This window comes from Alligator mississippiensis, chromosome 4 (genome assembly GCF_030867095.1).
Source record: "Alligator mississippiensis isolate rAllMis1 chromosome 4, rAllMis1, whole genome shotgun sequence".
Lineage (NCBI taxonomy): Eukaryota > Metazoa > Chordata > Crocodylia > Alligatoridae > Alligator > Alligator mississippiensis.
In genome coordinates, this window is record NC_081827.1 from 972,035 (window position 1) to 991,994 (window position 19,960).

The following is a 19,960-nucleotide window of genomic DNA, read 5'->3' on the forward strand; positions in this document are numbered from 1 at the left end:
TGGGCACAGCTGGGGGGCAGTGGGACAGGAGCAGAAGGCGGGGCAGAAGCCCCCTGGCTTCCCCCGTCTCCCCAGTGCTGCAGAGGGGATTAGCCTCTCACCCTGGGGTGCCACCCTCCTGGGGGTGCCTGCCCCTCTGCCCAGCTCTGGATGCAACCTGCTTCTCAGAGGGACCCACTTTCCATGCCATAACCAGCTCCACGGGGCTTGGAAGGACATGGGAGCCCGCCTGGCTGCATCAGAGCCACTTCCAGCCTAGGCACACAGCGGGGCCCTTTCCCCATTGCAATCCCAAAATTGAGGGGGAGGGGCTGTACAGCCACAGAGGTTTAGCTGCAAGAGCTGGTCCCAAATGCCAAAAAATATAGGTATTTGACCACCAGGCCCCAGCCCCCCTAGCCCTGCTGGAGGGGTCCCCCATTTGCCACGGCTATGGGTCAAGGAACCTGGGTCCACAGCCCCCTGCCCCCGCAGCAGCATCGAAACTCCAGCTGATGCCCATGGGAGGTGGTGGTCATTGCGGCCTGAGTGGAGTGTGGAGCCCGGCTCCCCATGCCCAATGGGCTGCATGGCTGCAGTGGAGCCCATGGAGGGACCGGATGCAGACTGTGGCCCCTGCAACCCTAATGCAGACAGAGCAAAAAACCATCCTGAAGTGTCCTAGCTGCTCTAGATGCCGTACCCACTGGGACGCAGGGCATTCCCTCCATTCAGTACAGGCGAGGCCTCACCTGCGTCCAGTTTCAGGTAGCACGCCCTAAGAGAGATGTGGAGAGGCTACAGGAGCGAGCAAAAGAAATGATGAGAGGCCTAGAAATGAAGACACAGGAGGACAGGTCAGAAGTACTGGGATTATTTAGTCTGGAACAGGGAGCACGGGGGCTTTGGCAATAGGCTTCAAATAAAAAGGTTCATTTCCAAAGAGGGTAGAAATCCCTGGCTCCGTAAGTTAAGAGGGGACAGGACAAGACAGGTTAGACGTTGGGGGGAACTTAGGAGCAACAGGTCCCAGCAAGGGTGTCATGGAAACACACGCAGCATACTTTTGGGTCAGGTCAGCAGAAGCTTTTATTCAAAAGAAACTACAGCTGTAGGGGGATTCCAAAGTGACATGGATTTTCCAAGCACTTGGAAGGGGTCCCCCCCCCATGAGCAAAATCAGAAGGCTTATATACTTTTTAACAGTTGCTTACAACTCACGTGATCATATAGTGAAATTAGCATGAAAAGCGGCTATAATATTACTTCATTATTTCTTTGCTGTAATCAGGATGGGAACTAATGGGGGAGGCGAGGTTAGTTCACAAACCTCCTTCTTGCACCTGGAAATCGGATTTGTACACACTTTTTTGCTATCTTCAAGGCCGCAGTGAGTGAAGCAGTTGCAGAGGAGTTACAAAGAACAAACACTTTCTCTTATCTGTCCTACTGTACAGAGCCAGCAATTCTCCACAAAGCGGTTATGTCATCTTATAACTAAAATAATCAAAGTTTAAGGCATATATTTTTTCTGATTCCACAAGAGGGAGGGTGCACTCACTGCGAGTCTTTCAGTGCAGACTAGACATGCGTGTCTGAGCTGGAGTAGACGGGGTGGATCCGCACTGGAGCAGGGCATGGGACTAGATGACCTCTCAAGCCCCTTCCACCTCTCCCTTGCTGCGACTCTTTCCCAGAAATGCAAACAGGGACTTTCCCCATCAGCACGTGGCTGAGCCCTTGGTGTTGTCCTGGGGCAGGGTCTCCTCCCAGCCCTCACCTTAGTCCACACCTGGCTGTGCGCGTGGGGATGTGTCGTCCTTCTCATGGTGCCCCAGGGCCCTCCTCAGGGCACCCTTCACGTCCTGGTTGCGGAGGCTGTAGATGAGGGGGTTGAGCATGGGGGTGAGGATGCAGTACAGCGTGGAGACCAGCGTGTCCACCTCCAGGGAGTAGCCAGCGCTGGGCCGGTTGTAGTTCAGGAAGCCCATCCCAAAGTACATGATGACCACGACCAGGTGTGCGGCACACGTGGAGAAGGCTTTGTGCCTGCCCGTGTTGGAGTGGACACGGAGGATGGCCAGCAGGATGTAGAGGTACGAGATGAGAATGAGCAGAAATGGGATCAATCCCACGAAGACACTGGCAGCATGAAGAGCCATCTCGTTGATGTAGGTGTCGCTGCAGGCGATCTTCAGCAGGGGAGGGACGTCGCAGAAGATGTGGTGGATCTGGTTGTCTCCACAGAAGGAGACGTCGGTGGCCAGGGAGGTGTGCATAGCTGAGTCCAGGATGCCCCAGAGCCAGCAGGCTGTGGCCAGTGGGACACACACCTTCTTACTCATGATGAGGGTGTAGTGCAGGGGTTTGCAGATGGCCGCGTACCGGTCAAAGGCCATGACGGTGAGCAGCGCACACTCCGTTCCTGCGCAGGTCATGAGGAAGAACATCTGTGCCATGCACTCCCGGTAGGAGATGGTCTCTTGCTGGTGTACAAAGTTGATGAGTATCTTGGGCAGCGTGATGGAGGAGTAACACATGTCCAGGATGGAGAGGTGGCCGAGGAAGAAGTACATGGGGCTGTGCAGCTGGGGATCCAGCACGATGAGGGTGAGGATCAGGCAGTTCCCCAGCAGGGTGATGAGGTAGATGGCGAGGAAGGCCAGGAAGAGGAAGGCCTGGCCCTGCAGGACGCGGGAGAAGCCCAGGAAGACGAACTCTGTCACCTGTGTCTGGTTCGCCCCGTCCATGGGGCCGGTGGCAGCTACCTGCGGGGAGAGAGACCAGCAGTGAGCGGAGGCAGAGCGCGGGGACAGGGATCTGGAGCAAGACCAGCCCCTTCCCCAGCGCGGGTGGGCCGTGTCACGCCGACGGGCAGGGCACTCATTCGATCTACGTGCCCTTCACAACCAAGGCTCCAGGAAGCTTAGTGTGAGAGGACAGGACGAACATGAGGGACAACGGGGTACTTGCAAACCAGGGGAGCAGCCAGAACAACAGGGCTTGGAAGGGAAGCGGGAATCAAGAGAGGACAGGGACTCCCGCCCTCAGCAGCATCTCAGCGCTGCTGTGTTTGCTACCCGCTGCCCAAACATGCTGCGCTCACCAGCATGGGCGAGAGGGGCTCACACCTCTAGTCCTGCTGACACGGCCCCAAACTGCCAGCCCTTTTTCACCGCTGCATCCCCTGGCCGCCTTGCGTGGCCTCTGGGAGTGTCCAGGCTCCCAAGACCATTGTCATCGGTGCTGCCCCCAGCCAAGGATCCCCCTTCGCAGCCCCCCGGCCAGATCCAAAGCAGGTCCACAGCGTGACTGGCGGGCTGGTTGATCAATTGACAGTTAAATAAAAAGCCAAGTGCTTTCAAATGTAAAGTGAGATACCAGTTTTAGTGATTAGCTACGGGATGAAACTGTCCTGGTGGTTCATTTCCCAAATCCAAGAGGTTGGAAAATCCAACTGGGTTCATCTGTGGCAGGCATGCGATATGTGTGCACATGCTAGCAGTCAGGACAGGACGGGGACTGAGGATGGGTCTGGTGAAACTGTACAATTCCCTATTTGACGACACGATTGGACCATAGGAATGCCTTCACCTGACAGAGCCCATCTTGCTTTGAAACCAGTAAAAGCAAGACTGGAAAAGGAGTCGTGTGTGGGCGAGGAGTGTACCGGTGCGGTGCTGCGCTGCGCCTGGTCGAGTCGTGCTGGTGAATGTCTCCAGGTGAGCTTTACACGCCGAGCACACGAGGGAGCGGGTGCGATTCAAGTGCATTAGAGGGGCTCGGCACCCGCACAAAGTCAGACTCTGCCTTTCTCTTCAGTTTGTCTCTGCCAGCTCCGGCACGACTATCTCTGCAATTGTAACTGCCGTTTTCCCTCGCTTTATGCTGCACGTGCGTTCCTGGAAAACGGCACGTAACTTGAATTCACATAAAGGGAACCCACTTCACAATGTAACACGTAGGGAGACGTTCCAAGTCCTGGACTACACTGACGCCCAGACCCATTCCTACCACTTTTACAAGACAATTTTGGCACTCGCCAACAGCAGACAGTGCACACAAGCACAGGGTGGTGGTGCATGTTACCATAATGGGGATGGAAACTACAGAAACACGTGTTGCAGACAACGAGCGAGGAGCACACAGCCACACAGGAGCCTATATTTTGGTGTGTGTCACTCTCACAATGCACAGCGCAAAGCAGCTGACTGCAGGCACACCACACCGATCGTGTACGAGTGAATTTACCTTGCATATAACGAATTTTTGGTATAAAAAAGGTCATCGCATAAGAGCAAATTTGCACCTATAGGACCCGTATAAAGCGAGGGAAACTGGTATAATTTCTAATTCTGGAGAATCATGCTAGTATTGCTATATTTTATCACAAACAATGACCATTTTTAGCCTATTGCTCTTCCGAAGGGTGAGGTTCATCACCTCTAGGCTCAGGTTTGAGTTCTCGAGCCAGGCAGCTGCACCAGCGCCACGGCTCCTTTCTGAAAGAAACCTCTGCTGGGGAACGCAGACCTCCAGGACACGGGACAGGAGCATTTCTTCCCGAGCAACACATCTGAGTGATGCAAAACATTCCCACACGACTTGTTCCCTCCCAAGTGTGAGTGTGACCAAGCGCTGGTTTGCAAATGCACCTGGATCAGAGCAGACCCCTGAATACTCGATCCCTGCTACCCATGACACAGGTTTCATTCCCACTGCATTTCACTGACTGCATGTGCAGTGCCTGAGAAATCCCACAGGAAAACACTGGCAGCCAAAAATGTGAAGGGAAAACCTGCATCGAAAACAACTGCAGACACTCCCTCTGCCTGAAGAAGAGCGTTTCTACCTGAAAGCTTGCAATGAGGACATTGAAATGCCCCAGAAGACCAGAGTGCAACAAGGTGGAAACCCACGTCCTGACTTTACTCGTGACACCATTTAATGTGCCAGAAGCCGCTATGACCTCAGAAATCATAGTTAAGCAAACTGGAGCCTTTGACCTCACTGCATCAAGTCTCAGCAAGGGAAGTTTATGTCAGAGATTAGGAAAAGCTTTCTTACTAGGAGGGTAGTAAAGCACTGGGGAGTCTCCATCCTCGGAGGTGTTGAAGACCAGGGTGGACAAAGCCATGGCCGGGATGATGCAGTTGGGGCTGGTCCTGCTTGGAGCAGGGGGTTGGACTGGATGTGACCTCCGGACGTCCCTTCAACCCTCGTTGTCTGTGACTCCATGAAACTCTGTGGCCTCTTGCACCAGGAGTCAGAGCAGCGGGGACAAAGCTGAACAGCAGGATGGGAAAGACTGCCCCTAACCCTGTCCCAGTCCCCTGCGAGCTCCTCACCTGGATTATAGCGCGCAGCTCCGGTCGCCCTGTGTGAGAAGACGTCCGGCAGAAGGAGGAAGGCTCTGCAGTGGGTGACGGCGATGCAGGAGCACGTCCATCTGCCTCCTGAGCGTGGGGAGGAGACGTGACGCGGGGTGGGCGAGAGGGCTGGAATTAGGACAGGAACGCAGAGGTCGCTCGCCTGTCGCCGTCTCCCGCAAGAGAAGAGCCCGTGCACGTGCCAGGGTGCATCTGCACACCGCCAGGTTTGACCCAGCAAATAGAGACACGTCTCAATGCCACACAGGACTGATACAGGGACTTTGTAGTCATGCAGGATCACTGGGGATGGGAGCACGTGAGCACAGGGCCATGGAGACCACGATCCCCCAGGGAAAGAGCAGCCACGTCTGCGTGGAGTGCCTTGGGCAGGCCCAGAAGGGTCGTGCATGGCAGGGACCCTCCTAGTGTCCTTGGGTGTCCCCCTCCCGGCCCTGTCAGGGCAGCCCGTGCTGCGGCCGGCACAGACCCACCCCCGCAGGGAAGTGCCATGCGGGGTCCAGCCCCAGCCCCTGGAGAACAGCACTAAGGGCCATGGGATGGAACCTGTGCCCCCACGGTGCAATGCTAATAGAAAATGGGTGCCAGGTTCCCCACCCTCTCCTTATGTGTGTAGACGGGGATGGCTCAGCACAGCCCATGCACCCCTGCCTCTCACACCAACCCCAGCCACGAGGCCACGTGAAGGGTGCCTGCACATCCCCGCAGCCCGCTCCAGGAAAAGGGGCTTGGGGAGGCCTGGCTTTGAGGTCTTTCATCTGGGAGCAGGGGTGTCCTTGAGGAGCCATGGATGGGGACCGGGCAGGCAGCAGAGAGGGGCAGTGATGGGGCTGCGGGGCTGCGAGCACGGCTTGGAGGGGCCGTCTGCTCCACGCCAGCGCTGGCATCCCCTGTGCTGGGAGGGGAGCGGGGTCTGACTTGGGGTCTTTCCTGTGGGCTGAGACCAAGGCTGCCAGTGACGTTCAGTGCTGCATTCGCTCGAGCATTGAGTCCTAACGCCCTGCTGATTTTGGGGATCCCGGGCATTTTGGCTCATGTTTCCTGTCTCCAGCTGGCTACGCCCAGGTCTTTGCAGGGTCTTAGCTGGACGCAGCGGAGCACAACTCGGGCCTGGCATGACCGAACCCTGACGCCTCCCATGACTTCCACTTCGTGATGCAATCTAATAAGTTTAGCACCAAAAAGATTTGGAGTCAGAGCCGAGCGCCGCTGACAAACAAGCCTTTAACAGTTCCCCAGGGCCTCGTTTGTGTGCTATGAAGAGCAGAGTGGGTAACGAGGCCCCAGCGTGTCCTCTGCTGTTGTCATTAGTGCCAGGCCCAGGGGGGCAGACAGGGCCGTTGGGATTGGGACCCAAGCAGCGAAGCAGAGCAGGACAACACTGCTTTCCAGCACAGTGGTTTTGTTCCTGGAGTCCTATTACATCAGCACTAATTGGCCCCTGTGCAACCTTGGCCTGTCCAGGACAGATGCCAGGGGCTAGCTGCCATCCTCCAGCTGTGAGGTGGGGGGTGCTGGCCCGTGGATGGCTCTGCTGCCCCTTTTCCAGGCAGTCACCAACCCCGCGGCTATCAGGGCAGCTTGTGCGTCAGCACCCAACACCCCACTAACACAACACCCCCCTGGCAATGGGGATGGGGGTTTCCGTGTCCCCAGGCCCCTTGCAGTGAATGTCTTGGCCACTGAAAAACACTGCAATGAGGGCAGCTTCTCTGCCCAAGGCAGGACCGTCCCAGAAGGGACTTGTGTGCACAGAAGGAACAAGGTCAACAAGGACAACTGCAGAGTCCTGCACTGAGGAGGGAGCGATCCCCTGCACCGGGGCAGGCTGGGGGTGATGGGCTGGGCAGCAGCTGTGCAGAAAAGGACCTGGGGGGACAGGGGACAAGAAGATAGATAGGAGCCAGCAGTGTGCCCTTGGTGCCAAGAAGGCGACCGGCATCCTGGGCTGCATCGGTAGGACCATTGCCACAGATCGAGGGCAGCGATTCTTCCCCTCTCTTCAGCACTGGGGAGGACACATCTGGAGCCCTGCATCCTAGTGGACTCCAAGATGAACATGAGCCGGCAGTGTGATGAAGCCATCAGAAAAGCCAATGGCACTTTACCGTGCATCAGCAGATGCATGACAAATAGGTCCAGGGAGGTGATACTTCCCCTCTATCGGGCGCTGGTCAGACCGCAGTTGGAGTACTGCGTGCAATTCTGGGCGCCGCACTTCAAAAAGGATGCGGATAACCTGGAGAGGGTACAGCGAAGGGCAACTCGTATGGTCAAGGGCCTGCAGACCAAGCCCTACGAGGAGAGACTAGAGAACCTGGACCTTTTCAGCCTCCGCAAGAGAAGGTTGAGAGGCGACCTTGTGGCTGCCTATAAGTTCATCACGGGGGCACAGAAGGGAATTGGTGAGTATTTATTCACCAAGGCGCCCCCGGGGGTTACAAGAAACAATGGCCACAAGCTAGCAGAGAGCAGATTTAGACTGGACATTAGGAAGAACTTCTTCACAGTTCGAGTGGCCAAGGTCTGGAACGGGCTCCCAAGGGAGGTGGTGCTCTCCCCTACCCTGGGGGTCTTCAAGAGGAGGTTAGATGAGTATCTAGCTGGGGTCATCTACACCCAGCACTCTTTCCTGCTTATGCAGGGGGTCGGACTCGATGATCTGTTGAGGTCCCTTCCGACCCTAACATCTATGAATCTATGAATCTATGAATCCAGCTTTGGTCCCCCACTGCAGAAAGCATGTGGACACATTGGAGAGAGTCCAGTGGAGGGCAATGAAAATGGTTGTGGGACAGGGCGGGTGAGGAGAGGCCGAGGGAACTGAAGACTGAGGTGAAGTTTGAAAGCCGCTTTCAGGTGCCTGCAGGGTGGCTGCAGATAGGATGGAGCTAGACCAGAGATGGGCACAATACAGCCCGTGGCCAAACATGGCCCTGGGAGGGATTTTATCTGGCCCATGGCAGGTCCTTCAGCCCTGTCTGACCCAGGCACGGGGCAGCTGGACTGATCCGTGCGGCAGGTCCCTCTGCCCCAGGGTGTGCAGTGGTGCAACAGCTGGACAGAGCTCCCAAGCCGCGCTTGCAGCCCTGCTTCCCTGCCAGCGCCCCCCTGCCGCCTGCACGGCCCCTGCCCATGGCTCTGCACTGCATCGGGGCCCTGCCCCTGCCCCTGCCCCAGCCCTGCTTGGCCCCAGCTCTGCACCCCCAGGCTGAATTGACCCAGTCCCACGGGGCAGGCGGCTGCGAGCGGGACCCTTGCGGGCGCTGGCACAAACAGAAGTGGAGGAGAGGGCAGGCAGGGCAGGAGCCGCAGGACTCGGATGTGGGCATGAGGGGTGGGCGGCCTGGTGCAGCACGAGGCCGTGAGCCCAGGGCCAGGAGTCGGGGCTCAGGTCACAGGCCTGGACCCTCCACCCTCCACCCCACTCCAGCGCCAGCCTCCACCCTGGAGACACCCCGGGACCCCAGGGATGGGGCTGGTCCATGGGAACGTGGGCGGGAGGCAGAAAAGCCCCTTCTCCGGGCTCCCTCGTCCCACTCGGCCCTGGCCCAGCGCCCCCGGAGCCGTGGGGTGCAGCGAGCAGGAGGGGCTGTGTCCGGGGTGCTGCTGCGGGAGCTGGGGAAGTCAGTGTCCTCGGTGCTGAGCCCCGGCCACGGCCCCAGTGCCGGCGTGACTGTGTCGGCCCCGCTGCATGGAGAGCCAGCCGGAGAGGAGCGGCTCAGTGCCCGGGGGTGCCCAGGACCCCTGCCCCGCGCCGCCCGCGTCCAGACGCTCCTTCCTGGGACCGCGCAGCACTGCCCCGGCCCCGGCCCCGGGCCTGAAACCGTCCTTCGTCCCCACTGAAGCAGCCCTGGCCCCGGCGCCTGCCCCCCCGCCACAGGTAGGTGCCTGCAGGCTCTGCGCCAGGCTCCCTGGGTCACACCAGGGCAGAGAGGCCGGATTTGGAGGCTGCCCTGGCCCCAGCCCAAGTCTGGTCCCAGCAGGATGCTCTGACTCTGCTTTCCCTGCATGGAAGAGGGGCCAGAGCCCCGTTTGCCGGGATGTCCGGGAACCTCTCCAGCCGCCGAGCGGGGGTGAGTGGGGCATGGGGAGCTCTGCCCCCGCACTCTGCCTCCTGCCCAGGGCTGGGAACCCCTGAGATATAGTTGTGTTATAATGCTTAGATAACTTGTCAAAGAAAAACAACCTGTCAGAGCAGAACCTAAAGTCAGGTAAGAAAAAACAGGACCAGCATGACGCAATGGGGAAGGAAAGGAGATAAGATGACCTCCCTCTCTCCTGAGGATAGAAATCCCAAATCACTGACACTTTCCAAGTCTACAAAAGATCTGGTTCAGCCCATTTCCAAAACTTTCAGTGAAAGAAAAACCAGTCAGAGGTGACCTGTAATCTGGGTAACAGAACTGACACCCGACTGGGGCGCAGGCTGCTGCGGCAGCAATTTGTGTTGGCACTATTTGTTTGGTAGGTGAGATGTTTGCAGCTTGAGTTTTGCCCCACTGGTACAAGTCAGTCGTCTGGCATGGGTAGCACTAATACCCTGCCTGATAACGAGGCAATGGAGGAACATCTCAAACAAGTTATCTGAGATGGGGGATCAGGATGGAGACAGGGCACATTTGACAGCCCAAAGACCTGGAGGACGCTCTGTGAAGAGTGGTGTGGGTGGATTAAAAAGAATAGAAAAAGGGGGAAATGCAGGAAGAAGGCAGCTCTCCTTTAGGGACCGCACATGGTTGCAAAGGGGACACCTGAAAAGGTACAAACCTGAGAGGAGGAGCATCAAGATGTTAGAGCCCAGGGACAAGCCCCAGAGGATGTATGTAAGCAATTAGGGGCAGAGGTTTTACACCTGGACGGCCGGGCTTGAACGGACGGCGTTCATCTCGCAGCTGCTGACCGACACGTCAGCTCCGGCAGTCAGAGGCAGCTCAATGAAGAGCCAAGCTGGAAAACATACAGTCCCACCTGCAAGACAGTGCGGGGCTGCTCGGACCACTCTCGGGGCAGCGGGACAAGCCCCAGACGAGCGGGGGATCACGGGCATGTGAAGTACGAACCAGGCAGTTAGAGGAGCGGCTTCCAGCTAACGGGGAAGAGCGGCTGCCGGTGCTTCCACAGGGAACGGGGACGATGCCCCTGGTCACCAGGGATCTCCTAACTCCTTGCAGGTCTTGTGCTTTGTTGAATTGTGTTTGATGATTTCTTTTCCTTGCTGAACAAGTTAGCTGTCACATTTGCAGAGGTTCACACCGCGGTTCCTCAAACACAGGCTTTTGGCCGTCTGCTTAGCAGCACTTGTGCAGCTCGGCCTGGGCCCCGTGAAACCATTCGGGGCTGGCAACACGAGACCGATGAGGGAAGCCAGCGAAGACCGGTCTGGGCACGAGAAGCCAGGGGGGGATTTGATAACAGTCTTCACGTCTGTGCAGGGCGATGGCAGCGAGGGTGGAGATGGGCTTGTCTCTGCGGCCGCAGGGGCCAGGACGAGAAGCAGGGCCTCCAGCTGTCACAGGTGAGGTTTAGGCTGGGGACAAGGAGGGGGTTTCTGTGTCTGAGGGCGGTCGAGCACCGGGACAGGTGCCCGGGGGAGCTGTGATCTCTCCATCCCTGGAGGCGGTGACGAGCAGGCTGGACCGACACGTGTCCGGGCTGCTTCAGTCTGGGGCAGGGGGCTGGGGGCTGGCATGCAGCATTTCACACAATCATCCAAAACGAGGGTGAGGAAATCCTTGTTGCAGCAACCCGAGACTGCCTTGTGTCTTCCCACAGCCACCCGTGGCCGTCTCGTGTGGAGTGTGCGATGCACGGTCCCCACCAGACCCATCTCCGCAGCACCTTGCCCTCCCGCCGTCCCCGGGCTGCATCTGTCCATTTGCTTTTTCTCCCCCAGCTGTGGCTTGTTACGTTTCCTTTGCATTTCCCTGCTCCACGCACGGCCTGGGGGCACTTGTGCACGTGGTGAAATTGCCCTATTTTGTGGTTTAATTGCATCATTCTTTACACATGTGGGTGGTTTTTTTTGCGATTTAAATGTGTTTGTTGCAGTGCAAGATAAACCGCATTCTGATGTATTTCAGTTTGCATCAACCCAAATGAATATGCTACAGCCATTGATCTGTCACGTGTACATAGTAACTCACTGAATGACATGTAATAAGTCCCTTTCCCCCCAGATGCCACGTCAATTTGCAGGTCCATGTGCGTAGTGTGTATTGTCGGACACCACGTGTAGCAGCCCAGCCTGACGTGAATCAATCTTCTGCTCGCCCGCACGGACCGCCTGCCCGCCGCACGTGGCCCTGACCAGCGTGCACGCCTGTGCTGGCACGTGCTGCCCCTGGCTGGGGGCTTGCTTGCGAGGGGCCCTTTCATCTCATAATCCACCCCGGTTACATCAAGGAATTAATAACTGCTTGGCCACCGCGAGTGCTTTCATTTGCCCTTCACAGTAAATGGTGGCTGTGGGCATCTTACACTTTGTCTTCATTTTGTGGGCACGAGGGCACAAGTGGACGGCACAGTCAGACCCATGGGTCCTCCTGGATGGTCAGCAGACAGCCCCACCAAGCCACTGCCACCTTCATGGACACCCGTGCCCACCCCACATGCCCATGGCCAGGGTGCAATTTGGGCAAAAAGAGAACCAGTCATAGATAGCTTCCTGGTGAGACCAAGGGCGATTTTCCCCAATGCAGAGGAGAGTGAGGAGTGAAACTCGGTGGGAAATAAAATTGGGAGAGCAAAAATGTGAATGAAAACTGGGAATTATTTCAAAAGATAGTTATGGCATGGCCAATTACTGTAATTCCACAATCAAGGACAAGGACAGCTTTGGCTAAGAGCCTGCCCTGGCCCAGCGGGGAAGTGAGAGCAGCAATTGGAAATGAGAAACATATTGAAAATGGGGAATTGAAAGCCATGATTGTTAATTTAGAAGCTATAAACGACAAGAGAGAACTGTTTGTGATGATGGAGAAAGAGCAGAATTATTCAATTAATACTTGCAGAATCCAGGAGGTTCACTCCGGGCCGGTGAAGAGGACGATGTCCTTTCCAGTCCATTAGTAACTACGGGGAATATCTATCAGTTTCTCATAGGGATAAAGGCTTGAAGCGTGAAGAGCTCAGTCTCTTTATCCAAAAGAAAATCAAAAAGGGCCTTAATTGTAGTGTACCAGTGCCTCTCCAGTGAGGAAACCTGAGCGTGGCGGAGCCAGCAAGGGCACGTGGCTGGGCGTGGAAGGTAGACGACTTCCAGCTGGAAATGAGACGCGCACGGGCCAACACTGGCGGGGAGCCAGGCCAACCCGCTCTGATATCACACAGGTAATTAAGGGCTTTGTGTGTAACTTTCTTAAAGAGGAGAACAGAGAAAGCGTGAGAAACCTCTGGTCGCTGCAAGCTGAGGTCAGGAACGTGCTGCCGTGCACGGAACGAAAGGTCATGTCGAATGCAAAAGGCGGGGATTTCCCGAGCTGGGAGCGTTACCGGTTTCAGGACAAGGCACGGGCCACTGACAGCAAGAAGACGGACAACTGCTCCTGGGGGAGAAACGGTTGGTAAAACTAAACACGTGGGTAACCCGCCTATGACTTGGTGTGAACCCCAAATCTCTGATGTGCATCCAGCAGCACGTGTTCCCAACTTTCCTCCCTCTTAAAAACATAACCATAACCTTGGAAAGTTTCTAGGTGTAGTGATAAACACAGCTCAGTTGGCAGCACTGGCAGGCGGTGGGCTGGTCTTGCTCCGGATCCCTGTCCCCGCGCTCTGCCTCCGCTCATGGCTGGTCTCTCTCCCCGCAGGTAGCTGCCACTGGCCCCATGGACGGGGCGAACCAGACACAGGTGACAGAGTTCGTCTTCCTGGGCTTCTCCCGCGTCCTGCAGGGCCAGGCCTTCGTCTTCCTGGCCTTCCTCGCCATCTACCTCATCACCCTGCTGGGGAACTGCCTGATCCTCACCCTCATCGTGCTGGATCCCCAGCTGCACAACCCCATGTACTTCTTCCTCGGCCACCTCTCCTTCCTGGACATGTGCTACTCTTCCGTCACGCTGCCCAAGATCCTGGCCAACCTCCGGCACAAGCGGGAGACCATTTCCTACCAGGAGTGCATGGCACAGATGTTCTTCCTCATGACTTGTGCTGGGGCTGAGTGTGCACTCCTGACCATCATGGCCTTTGACCGGTACGTGGCCATCTGCAAACCCTTGCGCTACACCCGCATCATGAGCAGGGGCATATGCATCCTGTTGGCCCTGGCATCCTGGCTCTGGGGCATCCTGGACTCGGCCATCCACACCTCCCTGGCCACCGACGTCTCCTTCTGTGGAGCCAACCAGATCCACCACATCTTCCGCGATGTCCCTCCCCTGCTGAAGATCACCTGCAGCAACACCTACGTCAATGAGATCACGTTACACTTGGCCAGTATCTTCATGGGCCTGAGCCCATTTGTGCTCATCATCATCTCGTACCTCTACATCCTGCTGGCCATCCTCCGCATCTGCTCCAACACGGGCAGGCGCAAAGCCTTCTCCACCTGCACCTCCCACCTGGTCGTGGTCACCATCTACTTTGGGATGGCCAACCTGAACTACAACCGGCCCAGCAGTGGCTACTCTTTGGAGGTGGACACGCTTGTCTCCACACTGTACTGCATCCTCACCCCCATGCTCAACCCCCTCATCTACAGCCTCCGCAACCAGGACGTGAGGGGCGCCCTGAGGAGGACCCTGAGGCACCATGAGAAGGACAACGCCTCCCAACGCGCACAGCCAGGTGTGGACTAAGGTGATGGCTGGGAGGAGACCCTGCCCCAGCACGACACCAAGGGCTCAACCTCATGCTGATGGGGAAAGTCCCTGTTTGCATTTCTGGGACAGAGGCACAGCAAAGCAGAGCTGGAAGGGGCTTGAGAGGTCATCTAGTCCCGTGCCCTGCTCCAGTGCGGATCTGTCCTGTCTACTCCAGCTCGGACACACATGTCTAGTCTGTACTTAAAGACTCGCAGTGATTGCATCCACTGTCTCTGGCTTCTGTTGCTTCTCAGTTCCCCGCAACATCTAACCTGTGTCCCTTGGTGCAATGCCAGTCCCTTGTGTCTTGTCCTGTCCCCTCTCAACTTACAAAGCCAGTGATTTCTACCCTCTTCGCAACAGCTACTTTTTTTAGTTGAAGCCTATTGTCAAAGCCCTCCTGCTCCCTGTTCCAGACAAGATAATCCCAGTACTTCTGACCTGTCCTCCTGTGTCTTCATTTCTAGCCCAATTAACATTTCATTTGCTCTGTCTTTTAGCCTCTCCACATGTCTCTTAGGATGTGGCACCTGAAACTGGATCAAGGTGAGGCCTTAGCAGTAGTGAAAGGAGGGAATGCCTTGCGCCCCATGATGTGCATACAACACTCCCTATTACAAATTCACATTAGCTATTACTGGTTTTTGCAACCAAAACACAGTATCAAGTCCTATTTGACTGCAGTTCACTGCAACCCCCCGGCCTTTCCTGCAGCCCTGCCACCTACCATTGTGAGCCCACCTCACAGCACTTTCATTTAGATGGTATTTCCTTCGCTTCCCTGTGAGCGTCTCACTACCGCTGTCTGTGGGAGGCCAGGAGGGGACGCTCCTGCACTGAGCTACCCAAATCACCGGCCTGACCAGGAACCCCACTTCGAGTGCCTCCCCTGTGGTGCCTATGTCTGGCTGACCCCCTTCATGGAGCACACCCTCAAGCCTGGGGTAACCGCTACCACCACCCGGGGTCTGGTCTTCGGTAGGGCTCTGTGCCGCGCGGGGCACACAGACCCTGTAGACCGTGGGGTGCTTTGCCCCCAGCAGGATATATCTGGGTGCATTTTATAGCCTGAAGCATTAACAGTAGCCTCCCTTAGCTGAGCAAAGGGGGCTACAAGGCTTACCTAATCCCTCTGAAGCAGGCGCAGCAAAGCTTGCCATAACGTATAGCTTTACTGATGGGAGAGGGTAGGCATGGGGAGGGGTACAGTCAAGAAGTATCAACAGAGAAACCTCGAGCAAACAGAGGCAGCTTGGTAACCTTTTGATACGCTTCTAGATCACTTCATCCTAAGTCAAAACTTGGAGAAGTTACTCACATTTACACCCAGGGACTGACCAAGCTCCTTCTCTGGAGGATGTACGGCTTGTGTGCTGTGTCCCAAAACATGCTTCCCCCCTTCCTCATCAAGGGACCCTTAATACACCCGTCATGACCTCATCACCAAGTTCCCACCAGAAGCCGCCCCATTGGCTGCTGACCAGTGCTTCCAGAAGACATCAGGCTGCCCAGGTGAGATGACCAGTCACATGACCTGCAGGGGCAGGAACCTGAGACAAGGGAGGAGCAGGTTCCCCCTCCCGCTGGGATTTGTAGAGCCCCGCCCCTCATGCAGGCAGGTGACACGGGGGTCACGTAGGCACAGGGGCAACACAGGGAGGGGGCTGGGCAGTCTGTCTGCAGCAGCGAGGCAGATTGGGGGGATTTCTCCACAATGTCCAGCTCTGAAATGTCCTGCCCAAGGCCAGGTGCATCGCAGCACTGCCCTCTGCCCATCCGCAGAGCCCCTCACCTCGCCAAAGAGGAAACGGGGGTGTTCGGGCATGACCTGCTCTTCACCAGCCCGCACGGGTCATTCCTGATCACCAGGGATCCTCGTTTTCTATGTTTAAAAATTGCAGATTCTCTAATTAAAAAACCCAAAATCCATGTGGTTCAATATATTAAATGAAACACCACCATATATATACATATCGGTTGAACACAATGTTTTTTTGGTATATTTACAATATTCAAGCCATGCGGAAGCCCACCAGTGCTTCAATCATTATAATAAAATCAATTCTAAATACCTATATAATTTGGCATTTGGTTTCTGTTGATTTATCATAGAAAATCAGAGCTGCCTCTGTTAGGACATGGGTCCAGCTACACCTGTCCACACCCGCCCAGCTTTGTGGCTCTGAGCAGCCCTGTTACGCTGGTGCCCTGCCCATGCCCTTGCCCCTCACTCCGACCCACAGCCCCCGCCCCCTCCCCAGCTGGATGTGGGCCATGGCTCCCGCAACCCCATTGCAGACAGTGCAAAGAACCTGGACCCCGTGAGCTTTTCCCTCCCTCGCCCCAGGTGATCAGAGAATCCACATCCGAGGCACCAGGCTTTTGTGATCCCCCTCCCTGAGGAATTCAACACCAGCCTCTCATGCTGGCAGAGACAGATTTCTGGAGAAGGACACAGATGGTGACATTTCTGCCACAGACCCCACCATTTCCCCTTCCCTGCTCCCAGGCAGCCCAGTGCCCTCCTGCTCCCCCGAGAGAGCTCTGTGGTGCGGGCAGGCAGCAGCGCCCAGCCCTGGGGAGCTGCCCTCGGTCTGCCTGGCTGTGCGCGGCGTGCTGCCCTCCCCCTTGCTCTGCTCTGCTGCGTGTTGGCTCCTCCTGGCCCATGGACTCCCCGTCCCAAGGCTCCAAGGATGCTGCCGTGCCGAGCACATGGAAACCAGACAGTCTCAGACGCCTCTTCTCCTGCTCGGGCTGCGTGCCGGCAGCCTGCCCCGCTCTCGCACCGGTCCCCTCTCTGCATCTCAGAGCTGGAGCAGCAAGAAAGCGAGTGGGTGCAGGGGTCACAGCAGTGACTGACCCCCACTGCAATGGGGGAAGCTTCTGGATAGACGGGTTTCACTGGAGTGTGAAGCTCAAGTGCACGGTGATGGCAGGGCTCCCGCACGGGCATGGAGCGCACATGGGGAACGTGAGGGCACCCGGGGGAGCTGGGGCTGCCACTGCCAATCTCCCCAGGCATCTTGTGCTCCTTGCGTCTGCCCCGTGCTCAGGGCCAGGGCTGTCTGGATGCTGGGCTCACCCCTGGGACAGGGCTGGCGCGGGGCTCTGGCTGCAGGGATGTTACGCAGGACCTCATGGGCAAGTTTTAATGATTTCTTGTGTCTCGTGGTCATTTTGAGGTGAGGTAATGACTCAGGATCACAAGAGATCAAGGCAAGTAGGGCTGGCAGGGACCTTACAGGTTCATCTAGTCCATCTAGGGGACCTCCAGATCGGTAGCCATTTGGGAGACAGTGATCACCTAATAATAGAATTCAACATAAGACGGCGAGTGGGTAAGGTAACTAGTAGGGTGAAAGTGCTAGACTTTAGGAAAGCTGATCTCAATGCACTCAGGCGATTAGTCAAGGACGCACTGCAGAGTAGGAGATTTGAAGGGATGGGAGCCCAAGAAGGGTGGCTGTGCCTTAAGGAAATGATCCTTCGGGCACAAAGCAAGACGATCCCCGAGCGAGGCAAAAGAGGGAAAGGGGCCAGGAGGCTTCCATGGCTGACCAGAGAAATCCAGGGCAGCCTAAGGGCCAAAAGGGGAGCACATAAAAAGTGGAAACAGGGTGAGATCACTAAAGATGAATATACCTCCTCTGCTCATGCTTGTAGGGAGGCAGTTAGGCGGGCCAAAGCTACCATGGAGCTGAGGATGGCAACCCAAGTAAAAGACAACAAGGAATTGTTTTTTAGATATATTGGGAGTAAAAGGAAGGCCCAGGGAGGAATAGGACTCCTGCTAAATGGGCAGAAACAATTGGTGACAGACAGGGGGGACAAGGCTGAACTCCTCAACGAGTTCTTTGCCGCAGTGTTCCTAAGCGAGGGGCACGACAAGTCTCTCACTGGGGTTGTAGAGAGGCAGCAGCAAGGCGCCAGACTGCCATGCATAGACCCTGAGATGGTGCAGAGTCACTTGGAAGAACTGGATGCCTTTAAGTCGGCAGGCCCGGATGGGCTCCATCCGAGGGTGCTGAAGGCACTGGCCAACATCACTGCAGAGCCGCTGGCGGGAATATTCGAACGCTCGTGGCGCACGGGCCAAGTCCCGGAGGACTGGAAAAGGGCTAACGTGGTCCCCATTTTCAAAAAGGGGAGGAAGGAGGACCCGGGCAACTATAGGCCGGTCAGTCTCACCTCCATCCTTGGCAAAGTCTTTGAAAAAATTATCAAGGCTCACATTTGTGAGAGCCCGGCAGGACAAATTATGCTGAGGGGAAACCAGCATGGGTTTGTGGCGGGCAGATCGTGCCTGACCAATCTAGTCTCTTTCTATGACCAGGTTACGAAACACCTGGACACAGGAGGAGGGGTGGATGTCGTATACTTAGACTTCAGGAAGGCCTTCGATACGGTATCCCACCCCATACTGGTGAACAAGTTAAGAGGCTGTGATGTGGATGACTGCACAGTCCGGTGGGTGGCGAATTGGCTAGAGGGTCGCACCCAAAGAGTCGTGGTAGATGGGTCGGTCTCGACCTGGAAGGGTGTGGGCAGTGGGGTCCCGCAGGGCTCGGTCCTTGGACTGATACTCTTTAATGTCTTCATCAGTGACTTGGACAAGGGAGTCAAATGTACTCTGTCCAAGTTTGCAGATGACACAAAGCTATGGGGAGAAGTGGACACGCCGGAGGGCAGGGAACAGCTGCAGGCAGACCTGGACAGGTTGGACAAGTGGGCAGAAAACAACAGGATGCAGTTCAACAAGGAGAAATGCAAAGTGCTGCACCTAGGGAGGAAAAATGTCCAGCACACCTACAGCCTAGGGAATGACCTGCTGGGTGGCACAGAGGTGGAAAGGGATCTTGGAGTCCTAGTGGACTCCAAGATGAACATGAGCCGGCAGTGTGACGAAGCCATCAGAAAAGCCAACGGCACTTTATCGTGCATCAGCAGATGCATGACGAATAGGTCCAGGGAGGTGATACTTCCCCTCTATCGGGCGCTGGTCAGACCGCAGTTGGAGTACTGCGTGCAATTCTGGGCGCCACACTTCAAGAAGGATGCAGATAACCTGGAGAGGGTACAGCGAAGGGCCGCTCCTATGGTTAAGGGCCTGCAGACCAAGCCCTACGAGGAGAGACTAGAGAAACTGGACCTTTTCAGCCTCCGCAAGAGAAGGTTGAGAGACGACCTTGTGGCTGCCTATAAGTTCATCACGGGGGCACAGAAGGGAATTGGTGAGGATTTATTCACCAAGGCGCCCCCGGGGGTTACAAGAAACAATGGCCACAAGCTAGCAGAGAGCAGATTTAGACTGGACATTAGGAAGAACTTCTTCACAGTTCGAGTGGCCAAGGTCTGGAACGGGCTCCCAAGGGAGGTGGTGCTCTCCCCTACCCTGGGGGTCTTCAAGAGGAGGTTAGATGAGTATCTAGCTGGGGTCATCTAGACCCAGCACTCTTTCCTGCTTATGCAGGGGGTCGGACTCGATGATCTATTGAGGTCCCTTCCGATCCTAACATCTATGAATCTATGAATCCCCCTGCCCCAGGCAGGACGAGCCCTGACTAAACCAGCCCAGACACGTGTCGGTCCAGCCTGGTCATCACCGCCTCCAGGGATGGAGAGGCCACAACGCCCCCGACATTTTCCGAATACCCAACCTCAACTTCCCTTGCTGCAACTTGAGCCCATTGCTCCTTGTTCTGTCATCTGCCCCCACTGAGACCAGCCCAGCTCCATCCTCTTTCAAGGCTCCCTGCAGAGAGCTGAAGGCTGCTATTCAATCCCTCT

The 19,960-nt window shown here is 56.2% G+C and overlaps 2 protein-coding genes across 2 annotated transcripts; one reads left to right on the forward strand and one right to left on the reverse strand.

The window, feature by feature from the left end:
• Nucleotides 1-1,567: 1,567 nt before the first annotated feature.
• On the reverse strand, nt 1,568-2,729 carry LOC132249840 (olfactory receptor 5V1-like). The gene has a single exon (XM_059725495.1). The coding sequence runs from the start codon at nt 2,727-2,729 to the stop codon at nt 1,761-1,763; it is 969 nt and encodes a 322-aa protein (XP_059581478.1). The 3' UTR covers nt 1,568-1,760.
• A 6,683-nt stretch (nt 2,730-9,412) lies between these two features.
• On the forward strand, nt 9,413-14,167 carry LOC132249842 (olfactory receptor 5V1-like). Its single transcript, XM_059725496.1, has 3 exons — nt 9,413-9,445; nt 13,181-13,374; nt 13,405-14,167. The coding sequence occupies exons 1-3, from the start codon at nt 9,413-9,415 to the stop codon at nt 14,165-14,167; spliced, it is 990 nt and encodes a 329-aa protein (XP_059581479.1).
• Nucleotides 14,168-19,960: the final 5,793 nt, after the last annotated feature.

Coding starts and splice junctions, on each gene's coding strand:
- LOC132249840 (XM_059725495.1), bottom strand. CDS start 2,729: ATGGACGGGGCGAACCAGACACAGGTGACAGAGTTCGTCTTCCTGGGC.
- LOC132249842 (XM_059725496.1), top strand. CDS start 9,413: ATGTCCGGGAACCTCTCCAGCCGCCGAGCGGGG. Junction 9,446..13,180: donor TCTCCAGCCGCCGAGCGGGG/GTGAGTGGGGCA, acceptor CTCTCCCCGCAG/GTAGCTGCCACTGGCCCCAT. Junction 13,375..13,404: donor CCCCAGCTGCACAACCCCAT/GTACTTCTTCCT, acceptor CCTCTCCTTCCT/GGACATGTGCTACTCTTCCG.